At 41.0% G+C, this 22749-nt stretch overlaps 1 protein-coding gene across 1 annotated transcript in view; it reads right to left on the reverse strand.

The window, feature by feature from the left end:
- The window catches only part of LOC126393829 (protein unc-13 homolog C), a 136278-nt gene that overhangs the window by 9896 nt on the left and 103633 nt on the right, over window positions 1-22749 (reverse strand). The window contains exons 20-29 of the mRNA XM_050050209.1: window positions 21782-21878; window positions 20748-20891; window positions 20434-20511; window positions 17065-17142; window positions 12111-12199; window positions 11591-11728; window positions 9701-9824; window positions 9114-9173; window positions 5426-5506; window positions 1050-1197 (exon numbers count right to left, since the gene is read on the reverse strand). Coding sequence (XP_049906166.1) covers window positions 1050-1197; window positions 5426-5506; window positions 9114-9173; window positions 9701-9824; window positions 11591-11728; window positions 12111-12199; window positions 17065-17142; window positions 20434-20511; window positions 20748-20891; window positions 21782-21878 — 1037 coding nt within the window. The remainder of the gene's footprint in view (window positions 1-1049; window positions 1198-5425; window positions 5507-9113; window positions 9174-9700; window positions 9825-11590; window positions 11729-12110; window positions 12200-17064; window positions 17143-20433; window positions 20512-20747; window positions 20892-21781; window positions 21879-22749) is intronic.

Raw genomic sequence — 22749 nt, forward strand, 5'->3', positions numbered from 1 at the left:
GCCATGCTGTTTCCTGCCGCCTGCCTATGCAGAGTTCTGCAAGGCTGAACACACTGAGGCAACCAGGAGCTTAAAGCTTCAACGCCCCACTGGGCTGAATCCCCTTTCGAATCTCTCCGGACACCTGAAGGTATTTCTGCCTTGTTATAGAGAGATGGGAAAAAAGTTCCATATAGAGACGGATGAATGTGACAACACCACATGAAAGTGGGTTTTTGATGACGGAGAGGAAGATCACAAGAGGGAATTTATACATATACATTGCACATTTTTCATATAAATCTGTCATGACAGTATTTTTTATGTGTATAAGAGAGAAATAGAGCATGGGAACATTCAGGCCCCGCAGGGTATGGGCTGAAGTGGCCACTGCAATCTTTGCTTATTTTTTTTTATTTATAGTCAAAGAGATAAAGGACTTGAACAGTTAGAGGATAAATGCAATCACTGCAATGTCCACTGCACATATAAGCCTAAAGAAAATAAAGTGACACAGAGAACATACTGTAATGTAAAGGAAGCTATGACTGATGTGGAAGCAGAACTATATAGAGGTTAAAATGAGCCACGACTGCAGTCACATTATTTTCAATCAATTCTAAATACCAATAGAGGCAGCGGACGCTTTGGTGGTAATAAGGCTTTCCTTCTCATTTACCACTTTAAGAGTTGACTGTGATAGAAGCGAAACGCTGCAAAAACAGCAGCAAAATGCACTGTGGATTTCACTAATAGAGTTTATCAAGTTTAATTAGAATATGTTTTCTAACTAGCGTTTGGGGAAAGTGCTAAAGTGCAGCTCAGATAGTATCCACAACTTTTTTTTTTTTCGCACCTTTTTATCCACTTTCACTAAGCGTCTTTTAGTAGTTTTTACATTTCTTACCGTTATAGCAGCTTCCTTTAAGTGTGAACCTACCCACGTGAGACACATTGTGTGGTCACAGACTACAGCTCGTAACCTTAAAGTTTTTCATTATTCGAATGCTGGGGCAATTCCACTCCCTGAAATGAAACCTAATTGAGCCTGACCTTGGCGAGCTCATTACCTTGAGAGGTTTGGGTGCATATATATTTCTTGATCAAGGCATCTGTAGGTTGAGTGTAAAGGCTGAGAGCATATTTGAGGGACTTCATATCAGGGCTCTTTTCCAGGAAGGTTTTCTTCAGCCCATTTCCTCCAGCATGGAAGTATTGCTGAAAAAATAAAAACAGGAGAAAGCAGAGGTGAACAGAAACTTTAGAATAACTTTGAACATGATGACAAGAGTTGAGATTATACACCACAGCAGGTTACAGTTGGCTGAGGAAACAGCCTAAGATTATGCGCACGCTATGCATTTTACAAGGAGGCACAAACACATAAAGAAACCAGACAAGAGGCAGCAGTAATAGCCACTTCTGCAGTTAATTACCGTGCATTTAAATCTTAAACCCATGCTTGGATGGTTAATGCACATTTGTGCTGATAAGCCTGATGGCGGAGGACAGACAAGGCTTTGCTTTCTTTTCAAACGCTGTCACCACTCCCACATGTGGAAGGTGGGAGGCTAGCCACAGACAGATCTTATTAAGAGAGGAGGTGTTGCTGAAAAGAAGTGAGGATGAAAGTACTCAGAGACACATTTCTAAACCCTTTACAGCCTTTATTCTTTTGTGCTTGTGTGTGTTTAGCTAGCTCTCCACATGATCGTTACAGGGACAAAGGAGTATTTGTTGGGGTGTTGGCTGAGTTGAGTGTATTGTCGTGATCTAAGTTATAAAGTCGATACATACTAGAAACTGGAAACTTCCATACTGGAAAAATATATATAGATAGATAGAAACAGGGTTCACATATTGAATATAGTCGCCAGGTGACATTTGATCTCCATCACACATAGAGAGACACTCCCAGTAGGGGCTGGCTGGTAATTATTTTTTGACTGGTGTTTGGTCTGTACTTGGGAACTGGCTCAGCACAGTAGGAGTCACTGTTTTCTGCCTCACTAATGACTCATGAGTCACAATATCTGACTGACGTGCTTCTCGTGAACTATACATAATCTGGCACGCAAGGTTGGTGAGTCACGGGTGGAGTCTATCCAGAGAAACAAAATAAAATCACACATTAAATGGGAAAATCCGTGTAATTAATCTTAGACATAGCCCACGGCAAACAATAAATACATTTTATCAATGAAGTTTGTGCTTTCTGTCACAAACAAACATTTAAACTGTGGCTAAGTGCACAGTTAGTAATGACAGGTGTACTTTTTAAAAAAGCTGATTAATGATAGGGGTACAGGATGCAGTTGTACATTGGTCTAGATAAAGCTTCATCCTTTGAGCCTACAAGAAGTCTCACTTTTAAAAAATATAAATGCTATGATGGTTTTGGTTGCTTATATTAAAGATAAACTATGCAGGATTTCCCTATACAATATGTAGTCTCATACAGATGTAGCCCCTCTCAGTCATCAGGTATGACTCACTAGAAGTGTGTGGAGGTGTATTTTCTGCAGAGACTCTGCCCTCTGCCTGTATTTTCTTATTATCTTCTTATTTTGTGTGGCTGTGACATTTATTGGTACGTACCACAGTGCTCAGGTGAGGATGGGGCTTTTCAAAAAGGTAACAGTGACATGCCAGACTGGCTCCAGACTGTACAGAATGCTGCTGCCAGGCTTTTACCCAGAACCAAGAGACATGATCACATCACTCCAGTTATAGCCTCTCTACACTGGCTCCCAGTATGTTTCAGAAAAGATTCTAAGATTTTACTGATTACTTTTCAGGCTCTTCACGGTCTCTCTCCCAGCTATATTTCCGACCTGTTGGTACGGTACATGCCAAGACATACTTTGAGGTCCTCAGGCAGAGGTCTTTTGTCTGTTCCAGAGGCCCGACTGAGAACTATTGGGGACAGAGTTTTTGCTGTCAGGGCCCCGAGGCTCTGGAACAGTCTGCCTGAGGAAATCAGGTCAGCCAAGTCAGTGATCTCTTGGAAGTCTCTTTTTAAACATACTTTTATCGGAGAGCCTTTCCTGATTTTATTTGAGTTTTAAATTCATTTAGACTGTCTTTTATTTCCTCAGTTTTCATATACTGAAGTGTTTCATCAGTTCTTTTAAAAGTTGTTGTTTTCATGTCTTGAAAAGTGCTTTATTTAAAAAAAAACTTCTTTAATTCAAAAATTATTAGTAATATTATTATCAAGTGGCAGGCATTCAGGAGATATAGCATTGAAAAAAACCCCACAAACACAGCAAAACAAAACTAAATACGAGATTGTCTTTTACTTTCGCTGGTGAATGTGTTTAGTAACCGTCAATCCTGCGTGTATACCTTTAAGGATTCACCAACATGATACAGAAAGAATTGTGTGTCCAATATCTAAATGTGTATTTAATAGTTTTGTCTCATTTTGTTGCTGGGGCATTTTAAGGTTTCATTAAACTTTCATTTTGTGGCTATGAATTTATTTAAATAAGAAATGCCATTCTGATCACCTCATCATGGCATCAAAACCGATGCACTGAGGCGTATTGGTCAAGGAAAGTGTTGTTTCATGTTGGAAGTTCCCAATAGTGTTACTGCTAGGCTGCAATACTGCATTCCCTCCGGCAGAAAGAGCAGCCGACCTGACAGAATCGCCCCACATGCTCAAAATACCACCCTGCCTCCAGCAAAATTACCTGCCACACTGCCACCCTGCCTATATTTTGTCACTGTTTCTTTTTTTTTTATTTTTCTCCTCCTTTCCGTCTAACTCTCCTTATGGTCTTCCTCTCATCTTTGTTTCTTTCATTTCTTTCTTTGTTCTTCTTGTCCTTTCTTTTTTCCTTATTTCATTCATTGTTTTTTTTTTCTTTCTCTTCCATCCTGGAGACTTATCAGCAGTATAGTATGCTATATTACTTTCCATATACAGTATATATCTGACAATAGGAAAAAAAAAAAAAAAGTAAATTCTTGAAGAAAAAAAAGGGCATCTGTTCTGAAATACCCCACATGTGTATTCAGTCCATATACACGCTGATTTATCCAGTACAACAAAGCTGGATTTGGTGAGAAAGAAACAGCTGCCTTTCTTCTACAATCACTCATGGGTCAAGGTTCAAAGAAGGGAATGAATGGTACATTATTGGGAATCAGCCAAATGGAGTGCACACCGTCTTCCATCACTTGCATGCCATCTGCTGTCACACATGCACTACTCTATGGGCTAGTGCTTTCCCCCATTATCCTCCCCATTAATTTACACAGGTTCAAAGTTCAGAATGGATGAAATATCTTCAGTGGGATAATCACTAAGTGCACTCAGGACCAAATATTCTAGTACGTATACTGTGCTTGAGCCGCTAAAAACAATATGAACCATTTGGGTAACAGTAGGATGTGCTATTCGAACACTAGTAGTCAATAATATATATTTGTAGTCGTCAATAACTACAGTATATTTGGTTCTTTTCTTTTTGTCTTTTGGAGATTCCAGGTTTAAAGTTTTTGTGCCTGCAGTATGAAAAATATAAGTAACCCTGTGAACAGCATTATTCAGTCTGATGGGCCAACTCTCCTAAGGCATTACTGATCTGCGTTAATTGACTGTTCTCATTGGAATACTGATTAACTGAATTCCAGCGACATGATTGATCTAAACCTGCAGGTAGTTTCCTTGGAGACTGCAAAAATCAATTAGTTTTCTCGGCACTTTATGATGCAGTGTTCCCCCAGTGGCACCTCACCATAACTCTCTCCTTGTCCCTGTAGAACTGAGGCTCGATCTCGAAATTGTCTCAAATCCCTTTACAACAAACAGTCTTATGGCAGTAAATTAACAGCGCTGCATTTCACACTTTCTTCTGCTGAGAGGCTTTGGGCATCTTTCCATATTCCTGGATATTAATTACGTCTCCGCAGATTGGTCTAGACAGCATTGTATTTTTAAAGCTGTACTGTTACTTTTTTTAAAGCATGTTGTAAGCACTTTGATTTGGGTGTATCATCTTTTTGCAGCTACATTGTGTCTCATCAAGAAACATCAAGGAGATAGAAGTGCTATGGAAAATCAGCCCCTGTCACAAGGCTCTTTTACAATTTGTGAGGTGACAGTGAAGAATAATATTCCTCTCCATTTTAGTCTGATGGCATTAAAATAAACACACACATGAAAGAGAGTGATTTTCCATCAAAATATATACAGTAAATGCACCTTTTCCGAGCATCTATGCTTGCCATACTTTAGATTTCTGCTTTATCCAGCATCTATATACAGTGTATTAAACAGAGCGACAGAGGTAAATATTCTTTTTGATTTACAAAATTCTCATTAAGTCCATTTGCATATGCCTCATGCAGCTCTCCTGTCTTTTCTAAAGGTCATGCTTAGCCATCCAGGTGTCTCTTGCTGTACAGCCAAAAGTGTAATCGACATAAAACTCACCTTGATGGTGGGAAGCACGAGGTCCATGGCTGCACACTGTCGTGGAGTCAGACTTCTGGCCTCCTCTCGAGTTACATGCTCCTAGGGGAATATCAGATCAAGTCAAACACTCCACAGTTGGCAAAACAGCAACACAAGTCGCTCTCAAATGCTTTAATTATAAGCAGTTTCTACAGTTAAATGCTAGGTGAGCCGATGTCCTCGAGATCAAGCATCGACTGTTTACAAAACAGCACCAATGGCAGTCATTTAAGCTGCCAAGTGTTCGATAAATTTGAGCCTTGCTGTTTCACACCAGTTCTAAAAATCTATTTTAATCATGAGAAATGTTTTTTTTGTCAATTGTAAAAGACATTTTTCTGATTTGTGAATTGGATACAGAAAATTACTTCTGGCACTGCCTTATTTCCCAGGTGTTTCTCTTATAGGGCATAGACAAAATGGCATTAATGTTTTATGAACAGGGGCTTTGAAGAAACTAAATCACTGATGCTAACACTGCTACAAATGTTGGTCCAAATCTACAGTTTTCCTGCATTTGGCCCCTTGTGTTGTACAAAAGCAGGCAAGTCCTGCTAAGATTTAATCAGAATCGCCACATTTATAGATGTGCACAATGTACAGTGCTGTGAAAATATACAGACTGTTCCTCAAACTGGAGGCTGCAGATAAAACTAACATACACCTATTTTGTATTCAAAGTAAGATACTGATTTAATCTACTACAGGTCTGTTTAAAGAGCTGGTGTGAGACAGAAAATGCTTTAATCAACATCTGCACTGAGATGTTGTCTGTTTTTGATGCCAGAATTGCACTGGGACCATTTGTATTGACTCAGTTCCAGTAATCTCCTCATCCTGTGAAAACAATGTAATGGTGAGACCCCAAATAAATAAAGGCTGCAGGCAGGAAGAAATGCTCCTCTCTAATGAAAACCCCACGATGCAGATGTTTAGACACCCTGCCTGTTATTTGATGGAGAAAAAAAAAGCCCTTTACTTGGACAGATTTTTTATTTCTGTTGCTTAAAGGTGGGATAGAGAGAAATCTGATAAAGTTAAAAAACATAAAAAAAAAACCCTCTTTCTGCAGCTCTGCCCTCACGGTCCCTCTGCCACAGTCCCTGCTGCTGTGGACTGCTTCACCAAGGGGAGAGCAGGCAGCAAAAGGCACTAAAGGACCTTTGGTCATTGGCTGTAGCAGCTGGAATTTGGCCACTGCAAATCCTTTCAAGGCTGGGTGTCACAGTGAACTGGTGGCCAGCGGCAGCACCAGATCTAGGCTGGGTAATGGCCACAACAGAGAGTTTGCTGATTTGACGGGGAGTCGGGGCTGTCTGGTTCCCCGGAGCTGGGGTTTGCCTTGACTGGATTTGGATCTGCTGACTCTGGGTCTGTGTCTGGAGCTGCTGCCTACTCTCCTCCCTGTGAGGTAGTCTGTAGCAACAGGAGTTCAGGCAGAGGATACACTGGATTCGAGGCTCTAGCTAATGTTAGCGACATAAACGTGAACTTGAACTGACGTTTTGTTTCGTTTACTGTCAGACTCTCCTTAAGACTCTGTCTGAAAAGTCTGTCTTCCATTTTTTAGGTTGCTTTGCAGCGTAGGCACTTGTTGCCAAAACTTTCTCTGCAGTATTTTCCACCACTGAATCAGGCTTTTAACCAAAGGGATGCGAACATGCATTGGAATTTGTAGAACAGCCAATGGGAGCACAATCTCTCTAAAAATGACCAGTGATTGACCAAAACCTTTCGTTCTGAGATTTACGAAGCCTGAAAACAGAGCCAAGAGGAGGTGCAGAAGTCTAGGGTTCTCTCAGTCCACATGAATGACGATATGCTTAAAGTTTATTATGGTATTTTTGCCCAGTGACTCCAAATAAAACTGCCTACCCCAGCTTTACCAAGAATTGTTGCCTTGATTTCTGATATCATTACTCCAGATAAGTCCAAGTCCATAAGTCCAGACTGATATATTCTTTAAAAGAAATGGTTAAATTACTACCAAATTTAGGAAGGGAAGCAGATTAAACAAATCAAATCCAAATCCTCCTGTGTAACATATGCTTAGGAAGATAAGTGCAACCCAGAAATGACAATGGGATCTGTGAAGCTCAAAGGACATGAGAGTCAAAATAGTTCTGCAAAGAGAATTATTTGTTTCTGACAAACAACATATCAGCCTGACTAACTCTGCTGCCAAGTCATGCCATTACATAACATGGGCCAAAGCTACAGCTCTATTTGACAGGTATTCATTCTGTATGTTAACCTGTGTGTAATGTATAGTATAATGAATTTAATAAGGATGCTACTAATTGTAACCAAACAACACAACAAGTTAAGCAATATGTACACATACTGGACTACATGAAAAAATATTTCAGTAAAGTGAGATAAAGATTATCAGTCGTAATCATCAGATGAGAAAATCACTTTAATGCTCTGGGATGGAGACAGAAACACGCCCATCTGTATACTGAGGCACTGTACTCAGATCTTCCCACAAAGGACGCCTGACAGAGACCCACATGAAACACAAACATCAGTCCTGACACACACACATTTAAATGCAGATAAACACATTCAGTTTGCATCCCCAGTATGACTCACAGCTAATATACCTCTCTGAGGTACTGTCATACCACTGTTGTTAGTTAAACCACAGTGTAACCACTGATCCGTTCCAATGCCTCACTACACAGAGCTTGAGGGATTAAACATCCTCCGGTCACATCAGCAATTAGATACCAGCCTGGGTAGTGTTGCACTGAGTTACACTATACCATGCAAACATCTTCAGTGGCTTACATGACTGTGTCTCCACATGACAAATCCACCTCTCCAAATATCCAGATAAAGTAGATCTAAGTGCAAAGTGAGGTACAGATGCTAACTGATCATTTCACTGGTATATTTCCTTTCAAACAATTTTAGACTGTGGATTGGTGTCAATTTTGTCAGCTATTTTTTTTAAATTTGTGTTAATTTTAGATCTGTGTCAAATGTCCTAGTTGGTTTGACCATTAGTCAATGTTATACTGTTGTTGTTTTTTCAATCAAGGTTTAGTTGACTAAGTCTGAGCATATCTTAGTCAAAGAAAACCATAACTATTTTAGTATATTTTTAGCCAAGAACAATTCTGTAATATTCTTTTTTAGTCATCAGATTACACTGAGCATTCAGTGACGAGCAGTCAATAATAAATAAGTATTTTAGTCAAGTTTTTATTTTTGTAACTACATTTTAGGCGTATCTTTTTTTCGTCAACAGTATTGCATGTTAATATGGTCACAGTTAGTTTAATGACGTTGGTGTCGTCTTGTCATCGCCTCGTCTTAGTCATGGAAAAAAAAGGTCATTGACAAACACATTTAGTCACAGTTTTCATAAACAAAACTAACACTGTTGGTGATGAGAGGAAAATAAACATCTATTTTATATTCTTGGCAGCCTATCATGATGTTACTCATGTTGACATTTAGCTACATTTCTGGCTAGCTAACACTGCTGTGAGTTTCTTGTAGTACACTGAGTCTGTTTATGTTTGTATTATCTGTAATGCCTCTGATATACTGTTTACAGTGGAAAACATAATCCATGTTCAGCATATTTAGAGATGTCATGTTTTAGTGAGATGACAATGAGTGGGTTAAGCTTAGCTGAGATTAGTCCAAAGATTACCTTTAGTTTGGACAGCTGTCCCAAGTCCTTGGCAGCATTGAAAATCATCTGAGCTCCTTGCTGTTGGACAGACAGATATTTTTCTGTTACGCCGGGAAAACACTCAATGGATGAATATGAAATAAATGTTTATAAGAACAAAGTACGCAACAGGAGATGATGGGGTTAAATGTTAAACATGAACTCATTACTGTAATTGAGTTTTAAAGCTGCTCTTGTTATTTTGGAAACTCCGAGTGGCAGAGAGATGAAAATGTTTGATGATGATGGCAATTAAACTGCTCCTTCATGTTTCCATCCACAACAATAACAAAACAGCAGATAAGATATTCCTGAGATGAAAAATGTCAACGCGGCTCTTGCAGGAGGATTAACAATTCACTCCATGTGTGTGAAGATTTAGAGATGCCATGTTGTTTCATCTCCTGTACGGTAATTTGTGTGTTATGATGGAGCGTGAGAGAGCCGAACAGATGGAGGAAATATGAGAGAGAGACAGGTGGAGAAGAGGAGGGAGGTGGAGGGCGGGTCAAGAGATGAAAAGAGTGATAGAAATGGGAAAGAGACAGATAATTGATCAAACTCACGGTCTGGTCACTCAGTGGAGGCAGAACGATTGTTCTCTCGATGGTGTTCAGCACGATTTTCCATAGCTCTTTGAGGACTCGTTTCAGCACTGTCTTCTCACAAATCTTGGCGAATAACATCAAACTGGAGAACGGCAAAAGAGGGGCATTTGTCAGGTCAACACTTGAAGCACGTGTCTCAAAGTGAGCCAACACGGCTGAAGGCTCCAAGTGATGACGCCTTCAGAAATAATATCATTAAATAAAGAAAAACACCTGTGATTCATAGAATAAATGCAGCAGCTTTATGCTTTAATCTCACCCTATTGTGCAAGCAGGGGTCTCAGAGACAGGAGGAAGGATTTGGTATTTCCATATCATTAAGAGGATTCCCTGTAATACCCCATTGGCCTCAATGTTGCTTTGACAAATGGTTGAGAGCGATTCCCTGCACTCAGCTAAACCATATCATTGCTACGGTTCTTTCAAGAATGCGACAGAAGTAAAAACAGTCCCTTGAATTAATAGACATTTACAGATAATGCTGGTCTCTCTTTTCTTCTGGAAACAAATGTAAAATGGGAGTAATTATACTGCTGTATTAATCTGAATTGTGAGTTTTATTATGTATTCATGGAAACGAAACTGGAAAGAGAAACTGAAAAAAAAAATGGAACAAAAAATCATCATAAATGGAAATGTGCTGGGTGCTAATAGGTCCCTGATGAAACCTTACTGACCATCTCAGAGCAATTTCTATGTACCTGTTGCTTCTATTAAAACCATAAAGCTCTTCAAACACGAGTTTGACACATGAGCCCTTAATAAGAAAGTACCATCGTAAGGTAATAATGCAGGACTCGGCATAGTACAATGTACTTTAATGTAGTGGTTCCTAACATAATTATTCAACTGAAAATCACTAAAGCCAACTTTCATGCAGTTTAACAGACTTTTGGGGCTCCCTGTGGCCAGGGACACTCTGTCCACTAGGGTAGTCCAGCCTTGGCTGTACAAAAACACTGTCCTTACTTCCGAGAGGACTGGGCATATACATGAGTGGGCAGAGGCAGCTGAAGTTTGTGTCTTTACTAATCAACCTAAACTTATATAGTAGATTCTGATGCAGCAACATCACACTGTCATCAGCTGTTGTTAGCCCATCGTAATCTTTTTCAGTAGATATCTGCACATATGCAGAATCTCTGGGCAACAGGACAAGTTTTTGTTATCGTTAAGCATTTGTTTTTGTTAAGCATTCTGGTTTCTGTTTGTAGTGCGAGTAGTATTGACCAATCACGTTTGAGCTGGCTTTGTTTGCATGCAGGTAAACAGATCGGTGGTGAGTAAAAGAGGCGGAACGCTTTGGCCAAGTCCAATCTTGGAATTCACTGGCAATCCTCTGATGATGATTTAGCTTTTAATTAGCTTTTTTTCTCATTTATCTGCATTCATATGCAGATGTCTGTTTACAGGGATTAGTTGGAATGTTGTCTGGACTTGTCTCAAGTTGCTAATTGCGCTGTAAACAATGACCAGTGCATGAAAGAGGAAATCTTGGCCCGTGTATCCGCTGGTTTCACTGGAACTCCCTGAATTTTGGCCATTGACCCTCACTGTCATCATCATTGTCAAATGATAGCAGGTGGGTTCCAAGATTGAGCACATTCAAAACGTCTCCTTTTCATCACATCATACAAGTAAATTTCAGCAGATGAAATCCTGTCCTGACATCACCTCGATGCCAAAACTCTCAAACTTGATGGTAATTGATTGCTGAGCCTTCTGACTCTTGAATTAATGACTTTCAATTGGTGTGCAAAAGTGGTTGGCACTGACTGAAAACCAAATTATAAAACTGCCTCACATTTTAGAGGTTAAACTCTAACCTTGCATTCAGTAGATACCCACTTTTTATCTAGGAGGTCCATAAGAGGCCGGAGGACACTCTCTGCATCCATGGCGGCGTTGCTCCCTTTGGCTGGACCTTTCATCTGAACCAGCTCCTGGTTCATCTGCTTCACGCAGTCCTCGATCACACCTTTAAAACTGTGTGATGAAAACAACAATCATTTCAATCCTTTGCTACTGGGTTCAGATTTTTCGCTGCAGTAGAGCAACTTTAAGGAGATTGCCAGCTCACTCCTGCTGGTCCCATCAGATTATTGGAAAAGATGTTAAGAGCAGGGGTGTCTTTCATACGGGCTGAAATATTTAGCAGCTTGCTGTGCTCACTAAGCATGGAGCACAGCAAGAGTTCAAGTCAATTATATTTTGAGTACATGTCTGTCAATAACTAAGCAGTCTTGTATTACAATTCCTTTGAAAGAACAAGACATGAATGGATACATTAGCCTTAATGAAAACAATCCCACACCCACCCACCAACTCACACACATACACGTAAATGCTGAGTCACACTAATGCTCACCTGGAGCCAAACACTCCGCTGAGCTCATCCAGCACCGTGTTGAGTTTATTCTGCAGCTCCTTGAGCAGATCACTGGCCTCTGCATCCAGCTGTCAGTGGAAGACAGACAGTTACTACATCATTACACTCCATTCACTAGCCCACACTCACTAGAGCTCTGAATCTCTGCCTCAACTGGGATGGAGGTGTTTTGGGGGAGACAACAGGCACAGAGGAGAGGTAACCTGCCTCACTGGTGGCCTCCCTCTCATTCTGCCTGCCATCTGTGCCGAGCAACGCTCTGAATACAAATGGACGGCTCACCTCCAAGCTCTGCAATGATGACTGCTTGCCGAGTCATGAGACATGGTGTCAGCAAAGAAGCAGCCAGCTAGTGGTCCCTCAAAAGGGAATATTTTTGTGCACTATTCCTACACAAGTTAGAGTAGAGAGAGAGTATGCTGTCAGGCAGCCTCGACATTGTTACATCTTTGGGAAATAAAGCTTACTGTAATCTATACATAAATCCTTGTATCTGCAGATGTTCTGACACTGAAATCGTCTGACTGACTTCTTATGGTCTATTAGGAAACAGTGGCTGCATGAGTTTGTTTCACTACAAAATGTATTTGAGTGTGCAACTTAATATTTTGTTCATTATTTAAGACATCTTGGTGTATGTTGATTAATATTTGTTACTATGCTTCAAGCCACTTAAATTCATGAACTACGTGCCTAGATATCCAGTATGATATACTAGATATATTAGACATGACCTTGCAAGAAATATTCAATACCAGCTCACACAAACACATTTGTAAAAACTGATTGACAGCATGTATGTGCCCATGCATGGCATGTTTTGGGTTTCTTCAGCGCCATATTTATGCATGTGATGGATGTGCAGATGTTTGTTCCTCTGTGGTTTTGAGCATATCCTGAAAATGCATGGGTGGGTATGGGATATTTGTGCTGTGCTGTGTATGTTGTGTCAGTAACTAGGCTACATGTGTGAGTGCATCTGTATCAGTGTCCGCCCCAGTGCTTATGAATTACGTTCACCACGTACAAATGTCCAAATATTGATGTTTTGGATGGAGGGTGGAGAACACATGTCGTTGAGGCTCAGTGCCTGAGATGGATGTGTGAGGCCAGGCACCGCACCACATGCATAACAGATCGTCATATTATACCCGATAAGCTTAGCCATGAAGCCGCTCATCTCACACATTAGAATGGCGGATGGCTCAGGTGGGGAGCGGATGTGTGAGCTAAACCTTTTATAGACATTGTTATTCTGCAGACATGCCTCTATCTGCAGCACAGACAGGACGGATTTATATGTAGGTGTATGTGTGTTCACGTGTGCGCGTGGTCTTACTAATGTCACCTCAATGGAAATGACAGCAGCATGCAAGATTTTCCTGTCACAGAGGAAATTGACCAGACGTTTGAGTTGTTATTTCACTCTATGAGTAACAGATAACATCTTTTCAAGTGATAGCAGAAAAATACTGTAGGCCCTGGTGTTTTATCAGTTCCCCTTGGCCTGGGGAAAGTTTCAGACTGGGCTCTAATCTGCTGCCTGGCAGTCTCTGAAATTGAGATTCTCCTTTTTTTCCCCAAGAACACTGTGTCTTAATGGGAATGCTGCTACAGGAAATTCATCCCACTGTTAGACAAACCAAAGCACCTGTCACCTCCTGAGAGAAGAAAATTCCTTTCTGACTCTGTGTGGCTGCTGATGCTTCAGTCAAATGTCTACCTGAAGACTGCAATCCAGTCAGAACAGCCTTCATTCAGGGGTACTCTGACTTGCCAAGTGAGGCAGTTTGAAAATATCAAAAAATCATCCTCTGAAATGTCAGGTTCATAAAGGTCTTGGATTCGTTTAAAATGGGATATAATGTTGAGGGGAAAAAAAAGATTAAATTCATTTTTAAAAATGTATATCCCGTATTATGAATAGATCCCACGTCTAATGTCTTTCACTCTCCATTTGCACTGTCAGTAACATGTTTAAAGGGACAGTTCACCCCGACCTCAAAAATACACATTTTTCCTCTTACCTGCGGTGCTACTCATCAGTCTAGATTGTTTTGGTGTGAAATGCTGAGTGTTGGAGATATCGGCTGTAGAGATATCTGCCCTCTCCAAAGTAATGGAACTAGATGGAACTTGGCTTGTGGTGCTAAAAGCGCCAAAAACACCATTTGAAAAACTCAACAGTAATGTCTCTTTCCAGAAATCATAACCTGGCTATTGAAGATAATGCGAGCAGTTTCATGTAGGATCTATTTTCTTTTAACCAAACTTCGCTTACCAACTCTATCACACAGTGCAAAAGGAAGTGCCACATCTACTCATGGATGAAAGGCTCATGAAAGGGTGAGAGATAAAATGAATGGCTTCATCCTCTTCAGCTGAGCTGTAGTGTTAGCTAGCTCATTGGTGCTAGGTGAGCTAGCAGAAGATGTGTGCTGCCTTCCACGTGGTAATACAAGGTCTGTGGATTTACCTTGAGTAACGAGGACATGATTTCTGGAAAGAGGCATTGCTGTTGAGGTTTTCCAAATGTATTTTTTTGCTGTGTTGAGCACCACAAGCTCAGCCAATTTCATTATGTTGGAGAAAAGACAGACATCTCCCCAGCCAATTTCCAACACTCGACAACTCACACCAAAACAACCTGCACTGAAACATAGCACTACAGGTTGGAGGAAAGATATACATTTTTGATCTGGGGGTGAACTGTCCCTTTGAGTTGTATATGTGTACCAATATGACAGCAAGAAATTCCTACACTATATAAAGTATGTATTGCACTTAGCGACTGACAACATTTTTCATTATGGTGATAAAACTTTATGCAAAGGGAACATCAATTTCGGAACATAGAGCACCTGGCTCCTCCATGGTAGCTAGTTTCAGTCGACACTGACTGACATCCAGAGTCCTCCAGAGTGCACACACTCTCCCCTGGCTGACAGCCTATCAACAGCAGCCCAGCTTTGCTTCCCTTTGCCTGTTTCAACAATACAATATCTACTCGCTGGCAGGTTGTTATTCCGAAACATAGTTTGTTGTAAACAGTGCCAAGTAAATCAAGGCTTAATAAACCACCATCACTAAAGTGAGAAAAGCATATTAGCAAACAGAACGACACCCAAAATAAAGTCTGATACCAATCTGGGGAGATCACTCCATGATGATTCCATAAATGTGGGCACTGTAAGAGATTATTACTAATCTCTGTTATTGGTACTGCTATGATAACAGTACTTGGTAATTACATTGGCTCTCTGGGAGTTAATTGCTGATAGGAAACTGTTCTGTAATGAATAGGCCACTGTGCAGAGGGGAAACTAATGGAAAACTTTCACCTGAAATACACCTCGGCTGTATAATTAGTATTCAACAGAAATTACTTAAGACATTCTTAAAGATATACCTGATCGTCCATTAACAATGAGTATGCATGACTTTACTTTTCCAAAGGGATGTAAGGACTTCTGGTGTCATTATTCTTCAGACAATAATGACCTGGGAGTAATCCAGGTCTAGAACTGCTAACTGTGGGGAGGTTTGCAGCACCTCAGCCGAGGGCACAGCTGGAGAGATTTGTAAGTGTTTGAGAAGCTCATTAAACACGGTCTGAAAAATCCTGTCTGAAGCATTTTGTGGCTGCAGCCTGGGGAATGGATAGAGATGATCAAAACCACAGCCAGCAACTTGGCGAGAGTCTGCCTCCACTTTTTGCGTCAGGGACGAAAAAAAGAGGGGGGAACAACGAACTAAAATAAATATCGCACTTCTAAATTAGCCATGGATAGAGAAGTGGCAGACGGGAAAAAAAAAGCAAGCTAAAAATAAAGATGGGATCTGGTGGGTTGAGCCACTATCCCCAGAGCGCCGGGGATGGTGAGCTTGAGCAGCCTGTCCAGAGGGGTGATGGGTAATTCAGATTCCGTATGCTCTGTGGCACATGCTGCTGGAGGGGTTGGGGGAGTGGGGTGAGAAGCGTAGGAGCGTGAGGGGTGGCGGGGAGGCACGGGGGGGAGGGGGCGTGCTTTTTCGTATCATTCGGTAAATGGTGGGAAGGGGTGTTGACGAGTCCTATTGCACACACCTTACAGAAGGACACAACCCCCTCCTCCTGGAGACAGAGAGAGAGAGCACAAAAAAGGAAACGGGGGGAAACAGAAGACACAACGACAGGAGACAAAACGCAAGGCAAGACAGGCGTTAGATACTGGAGAGAAACATGCGTGTAAGTCACAAGAAGCCGCGGCTGCCGCTTCTCAGGTTAGACTGACAGGTCGACAGGGAAAAATACTCAGCGGTGTTTTTAACTCAAGTCACAGATTTATAGGGTTTTAAATCAATATTTACAAAAACACATGTTATACACAAGGAAGGTCTGAGGTGGGGAATAGTAATGGGGTACAAAGGGAGTTATTGAGGAGCTGGAGTAGAAGAAGTAGTCGGAGAAGGTGATATTAGCAAACGGAACTACATGTCAGATTAGTCTATCAGATGGTTAAATACAGAACTGAGAGAAGGATTACAGCACATCACTGCTGGGGTCAATTCACTTTCACTTCATATAAATGTCATCTGAACTAATCATTTACATAATCATGACACTGCATTTACTTCACAGCAGAGAGCTGATCTGACGATGGAGATTTAAGTGTTCATACAATCTGGCATCAACCTTGCTCAAGTGTCCTTTAACAAGACACTGAATCCTTTCAATCCCCGGGGACTCTGTTCTTCCGCTAACCTTGTGGTTTGACCTTCCAGTGGAAGAATGCAGATTATTGCAGTACAATACTGTAATAATTCATATATTCCATGCCTCTTTTTTAAATTTATTTAAATCCAGGTCAGAAAATCTCAATCTAATTGAAAGTGAATTGCCTCAAAAGTTGACACAGACACAGCAGACAGATACACTCAGGTAGACACAGACCTGTTTGCCACCCATGGACTCAAACATCTTCTCCAGTTGGACACGGAGCTGCTGGATGTTGTTGAGGAGGATGCAGGGCTGTAAAAGTACAAGAATCAATAAATGAGATTGTTTTGTACTGTGCAGTGTATGATCCTATGTTTCAGGAGAACATCAGCTATATATTTAATGGTGTTGACATCCCTGAAATGCCTAGTACATTAAATATCCATTTTTTTTTTTTTTTGCACAGCTATTGACATTGTGCTGTAACAGTTTGTAAGCTTGAGACCAGCCTATATAATTGCAACACATTGTCAGAAGGGTAAAAACAGTCAAATCCATCAGTTTGGGTTTTCTGACACATCATCCATACAAAGATGCTAGGTTTCCGCGCGACATCGACAGTCAGCGGGGGAAACGCAATACATAATACAACAGGCAGAGAAATGTCTGCACTGAGTATGTCAGGCATTATCGATTTCCAGCTGCACAACAAGTTTAACAGATGACGGACATTAATCACACTGCTTTTTATGGAGACTGGGAGTAATTCTTCAGAGTTTTCACTCTTTGCAGATTATGTACATTATCTGCCCAAAAAACAACTGACAAACATACAACCCTACAAAATTATGACAGTGGTAATGGATGGTTCTGAAATGATAATTCTGCGCCCCACAGGAGAGGGATGATTGGTGTCTTTCAATCCACAACGCAGCCAATAGTGTCTCTACGGCAGCACATAATAGCTTCCTCTCTACTAGATTTATGAGCATATTTGTACGGGAGTGATAAGATATTCTAAATCTGAGTAAAAGCAATGGAGATTTCTCTTGGCTACATATTTCTCCCTGGAGTGAGGGTGAAAAATATAGAATAAAGGGTTCGGTCCACTAACACTCACACTGGTTATATTATAATCCATTGGATAAATGCCAGAGGGCTGCTGTGACATCACTCATGACTACATATACCAAAGAGAAAGAAAGACAGTCATTTCACAGGGGTGTGTTTAGTGATTTAGAGTATTTGGTGGGGTATTTGCTGATTAAATAGGGTGGTGCTAAAATTACAAGTTTGTCTGCAAATAGTATCAATATCAAGAAATGTATTAATAACAGCATTATATTTATAGAGGCAGAAATTCTAGATCAGTGGTTCCCAATCTGGCCATGCCCCCGGGGGTCCGAAGATAAATCTGAGGCTTCACAAGATGATTACAGAAATTTTCCCTTACAAAAAAAAAGCTGCCTTTATTATTGTGACTTTTGGGGCGGCACGATGTTTGGTTGCTTTACAGTAAGAAAGTTTTAAGTTTGAACCTGCTGGCCGGCTGGGGCCTTTCTGTTTGGAGTTTGCACGTTCTCAATGTGCCTGCGCAGGGTTTTCTTTAGGTGCTCTGGCTTCCTCCCACAGTCCAAAGACATATAGGTTAGATTAATTGGTGACTCAAAATTGCCTGTGGGTGTGAATGGTTGACTGTCTCTGTGTGCCAGCGCAGTGACTGGCGACCCGTCCAGAGTGTACCCCAGCCATCACCCAATGTCAGCTGGGATCAACTCCTGCCCCCTCGGGATGCTCTAAAAGATATGCAGGCATAGCTAATAGACTACATATAATAATGGACGTAGCTACCATGACGTCACCCCTTGGTTAGTGGACTGTCATTTTGAAGCCATCTTGGGGTTTTTTAGAGCCAGAAGCGACCATATTTGTATAAGAGGGTGAAGCTGTGGAGGAGTGAGGGGGGGGCAATTTTCTTCACAGACTGCAGCAACCAGTAGCAACACCTTGAAGACCCTGCCCTGCCCTTACATATGTGTATCTTTGGGCCTTAATAAAATGTATATGAGTGAGTTGTAAAGAAATTCACACCCTGTACAGTTGTCCTGAATGTTGAAATTAATTATTGAGACCAAAACCGGTTTTTGTACCAGACAGTATACATGTTTATTTCAGCTGTAAAGTTAAGCATTTCAAAATGGGGGTCTACAGGGATTGACTCTGTTTTAGAGCCGGCCTCATGTGGTCATTCAGTGAACTGCAGTTTTTGGCACTTCGGCATTGGCTTCATTGGCTTTGTACCTCCCAAACAGACAGGCCTTTCTGACGGGGACCTGAGCGCAAAGCGAAGCTCATTTTTACTATCTTCAAAGCCAGATTCTATTAAATACAACAGTAATTTTACCTCGCTGAACACGGGAGCTGCAGTTCTACCACTACCTTCATTGGTTCGTTTGTGTGTGTTATTGTGTGACTATTCCGAACTGTCCCTTTAAAACACTGAAGTCACACAATAACACAAACTAACTAACTGATCAAGGCAGTGGTAGACCATCAGTTCCTGCATTCAGGGAGTTGAAATTTCTGATTTTGTCAGTGGAGTGTGGCTTTGAGGAGAGCATAGCATGTGTTTGGGAAGCACTGAACACATGACTGGATAAATGAGACTTGGATAATAATGCATCAGTTGTTTGAGAGTTTTGTAAACTGAGTTTTGATATAGTTTTGCCTATGACTTCAGTTCATCAAGAATTTTGCTCTGTTTTTTGATTCTTTGTTCATCGAAAGGCATGCAAGAAAATCAAACATGGGGTGAGTAATTGATAAACAAGTGGTCATTTGGGGGTTGAAGAATTTCTTTAAGGCACAAAAGTTAAGAACTACTGTTTTAGATACTCATCTTTACTTAAACTACTGCTGTCTTGTCTTTTAACAAATCAGTTTGTTGTTAACAAAGACAGACACACAGTATATTCTTGGTGAAGATGGTTATGATGTCAATCATGCATTGTATATGTGACAGTCTAACAAATTGGGGATTAAGTTTAATTTGATGTAATCCTGCTACTGTACAGCTCCATCTGCCTCTTACTTCCTTTTTTCCATCATCTGTCTGTTTGGTCCTCTCTCGAGGAGGGACATTTCATGTTTTCTCTGGGACAATTGTAATGAGCCTGTCAACACTGTAGAGAAACATCTGCCTCCTCCGCTAGTACCCTGTGTGTTATCTCTCACTTCAACTTCAAAGACCAGTGAGGATAATTAGGCCACTCAGAAGGCTCTGCATTTAGTCATCCATCACATTAAACAATGGACAGAGAGCCTAGAAATACCAATGACTTCTTCCCATCAGCTATGGGCTGTGACATGAATAATTGCATCTCGGTTAATAGAGACACTTTGTTAAGTGCATTACAAAAAGCGGGGCAGGACTGGAGCGTAAAAGAGACTGTGCTGCCAACTGAAACACTCTTCATGCAAACCGCTGTTAGAGACAGTCATCATGGAAACACCGTCATCTGACTAACCATATTTGCATTTGGACCGAAAACACTCAATGTAACCTTTGCTATTAACATTTGCAGACTTTGAGTGGGCACTTACCACGTTCTCCTTACTCAAATACAAAGGAAAGTCCTTGGATATGATTGCAGCATATTGCAGAAGAACTTTGTTGATAGTCTGTAGGAAGGGAGAGAGACAATTTTATAATTGCAGTGCGCTTGCTGTTCTATTATTGCATTGCTGGAACTCACTGTAAAAATTTAAGCAGTCACAACCTAATAACAAGATATTATCAAACCAAATAAATATACCACAGAGCCTCCTTAGATCAATGGCAAACTCTTTAACTGTGACTTATCACTCCCCACAGGAGTATTCAGGGCTCACTAGGGGGGCTTTCCAAAGAGCCTGACCTTCGCAAAACGGCACATGAAGTGAGCCAGAGCCTGTGGGTTTGGACACTCGAGCTTCTTGATAATCTCAAAACTCTGGTTTAGTTGAGTGAACACATCCACCACCGAACATGAAAAGAGGGCGTGCTCCGAGGTTTGCTGGAACTGTTGAAGGATGGAGAGGGGAAGAGAGGGACATAAAGATTGAGACAGAGATAGGGGAGTTGGAAGAAGGAAAAAGGAAAGACACAGATGTAGAATGTGAGATCTTAAGAGCTTTAAGTACCTCAGAATAGAGAGGCATTATTTAGTGATTTAGCACAGTAAAAAGGCCGTTCAATTAATGTACCAATTACTTTATAACTACACTGCTCACAAAGCAGAAATCTAGACCACTTACTGCCAATTGCACTTGCAGGTGTACTGTTAACCCTCTCTGCATGAATGCTCAGTAGCTGCTGAGGTGCACTAATAAAATGACACTTAAGCTCCCTGTAATTTCAGAGTTATTTTGTGTGCGTAATGCGTATGTAGTCCTGCATTTATTCATGACTGACATAAAAGTCAGATGCAATGTTATGTTTTATGTGTTTCAGTAAGGATGAATCATAATTTTATCTTCAAACTGTTCAGTAGATAACCGTGGTTACACAAATCACACACATAAATCACAAATGTATAGTTCTATGCAATGCAGCTAGAGGATGCATCAGTATATTGCAATAACTTCCGTGCCAAACTTGTTTTGGGAAGCTTACACCCATTTGTCATCGCTGCCTAATATCTTTCCGTGCCTTTCCTGCCCTAAAAATCACGTTTTGCTTCCTGTTTTTATCAATTTTTTATTCAAATTTCATTCATATTCCTGTCTTGTGAAGTCTCTTGGCGAGGAGTGTTTTTGACTGTGTGAAATTTCCTTTATCCCCCACACCCTCTACCTCAAGAGGTAAATTCAGTCTAGCAGGCCGTCCTTGTGAATAAGAAAGCAGACTTAAGTGTCTTTGTTGGTTAAATTCAAAGCTACGTATTGAGAAATAATTCAACACTATACTCACTCCATCTTTCTTGTCCCTCTCCAGTGCTCCATTGAGGAAATCCATGGCAACATCCTCATTCTCATCAAGCCACTGGATGACAAATGGCTCGAACCACCTAAAAAAGAAAACACTCTATAATTGAAGGGTCAAAATGTAGCTGGGAGGCGTTTTTTTTTTAGCATTTGGTTCATCACACCAGACGCCTGACACCAGAGGAATCAGGGTTTAGTACATGAACAATTAAGAGGCCAGAGCTTTTTAGTTATTTAAAAATTACAGGGGAGCCACTGTGTTTAAAGGAGATCAATAAAAATTGATTACACATTTAAAAAAAATCATCCCAAAAAGACGTAGCAGATTCCAGTGTGGTTTTGGCCAAGGCTGCCATCCATGCAGGCGCTGATATCAGGTTTCAGTTTGTGGACAGATTAGACTGCAAGGCTCAGACAGAGGACAGCAGAGGACAGGACAGGCCGGGGCGGATGAGTCGGGTAAGGAAGTACATTTGTTAGTGGAATAATAATGCTGTTCTGTCTGTTTCACTTTGCCATTCCCTTGTTTAAAATAGTGCCTGAGCCTGTCCTCAGAGCAACGGATGTCCCCCCAAAACTGCTTTGTACTCTGGCTAAGGGCATCTGCTACAGGAGGGAGAGCCAATAAATAAGGTGGGTGTGGCGACAGTGAAAGAGAAGAAAGACGGGCAGACGGAAGAGAAAGACTGTGAGTGTGTGTGTACAGTATGAATCAATCCTGCTAGGAATGGTGATTGAGTGACAGCACTGGTGAGGGGGAGGGGGAGTCATTACTCTGATAAGACTGGTAGGATGGGAGAGGGCATTGCGTTCCCCACTTGCATTACATGTGTTTACATTGCAGCTATCCCTGCTTTGCTGCACATGATTATGCATGCACAATGAAAAACAGGACTATGTGAAAAGAACAAAAGTATGCTTTTACGCAATAAAGTTGTCTCCTCATCCAAAACA

The sequence above is a fragment of the Epinephelus moara genome, chromosome 1 (assembly GCF_006386435.1).
Source record: "Epinephelus moara isolate mb chromosome 1, YSFRI_EMoa_1.0, whole genome shotgun sequence".
Taxonomy (NCBI): domain Eukaryota; kingdom Metazoa; phylum Chordata; class Actinopteri; order Perciformes; family Serranidae; genus Epinephelus; species Epinephelus moara.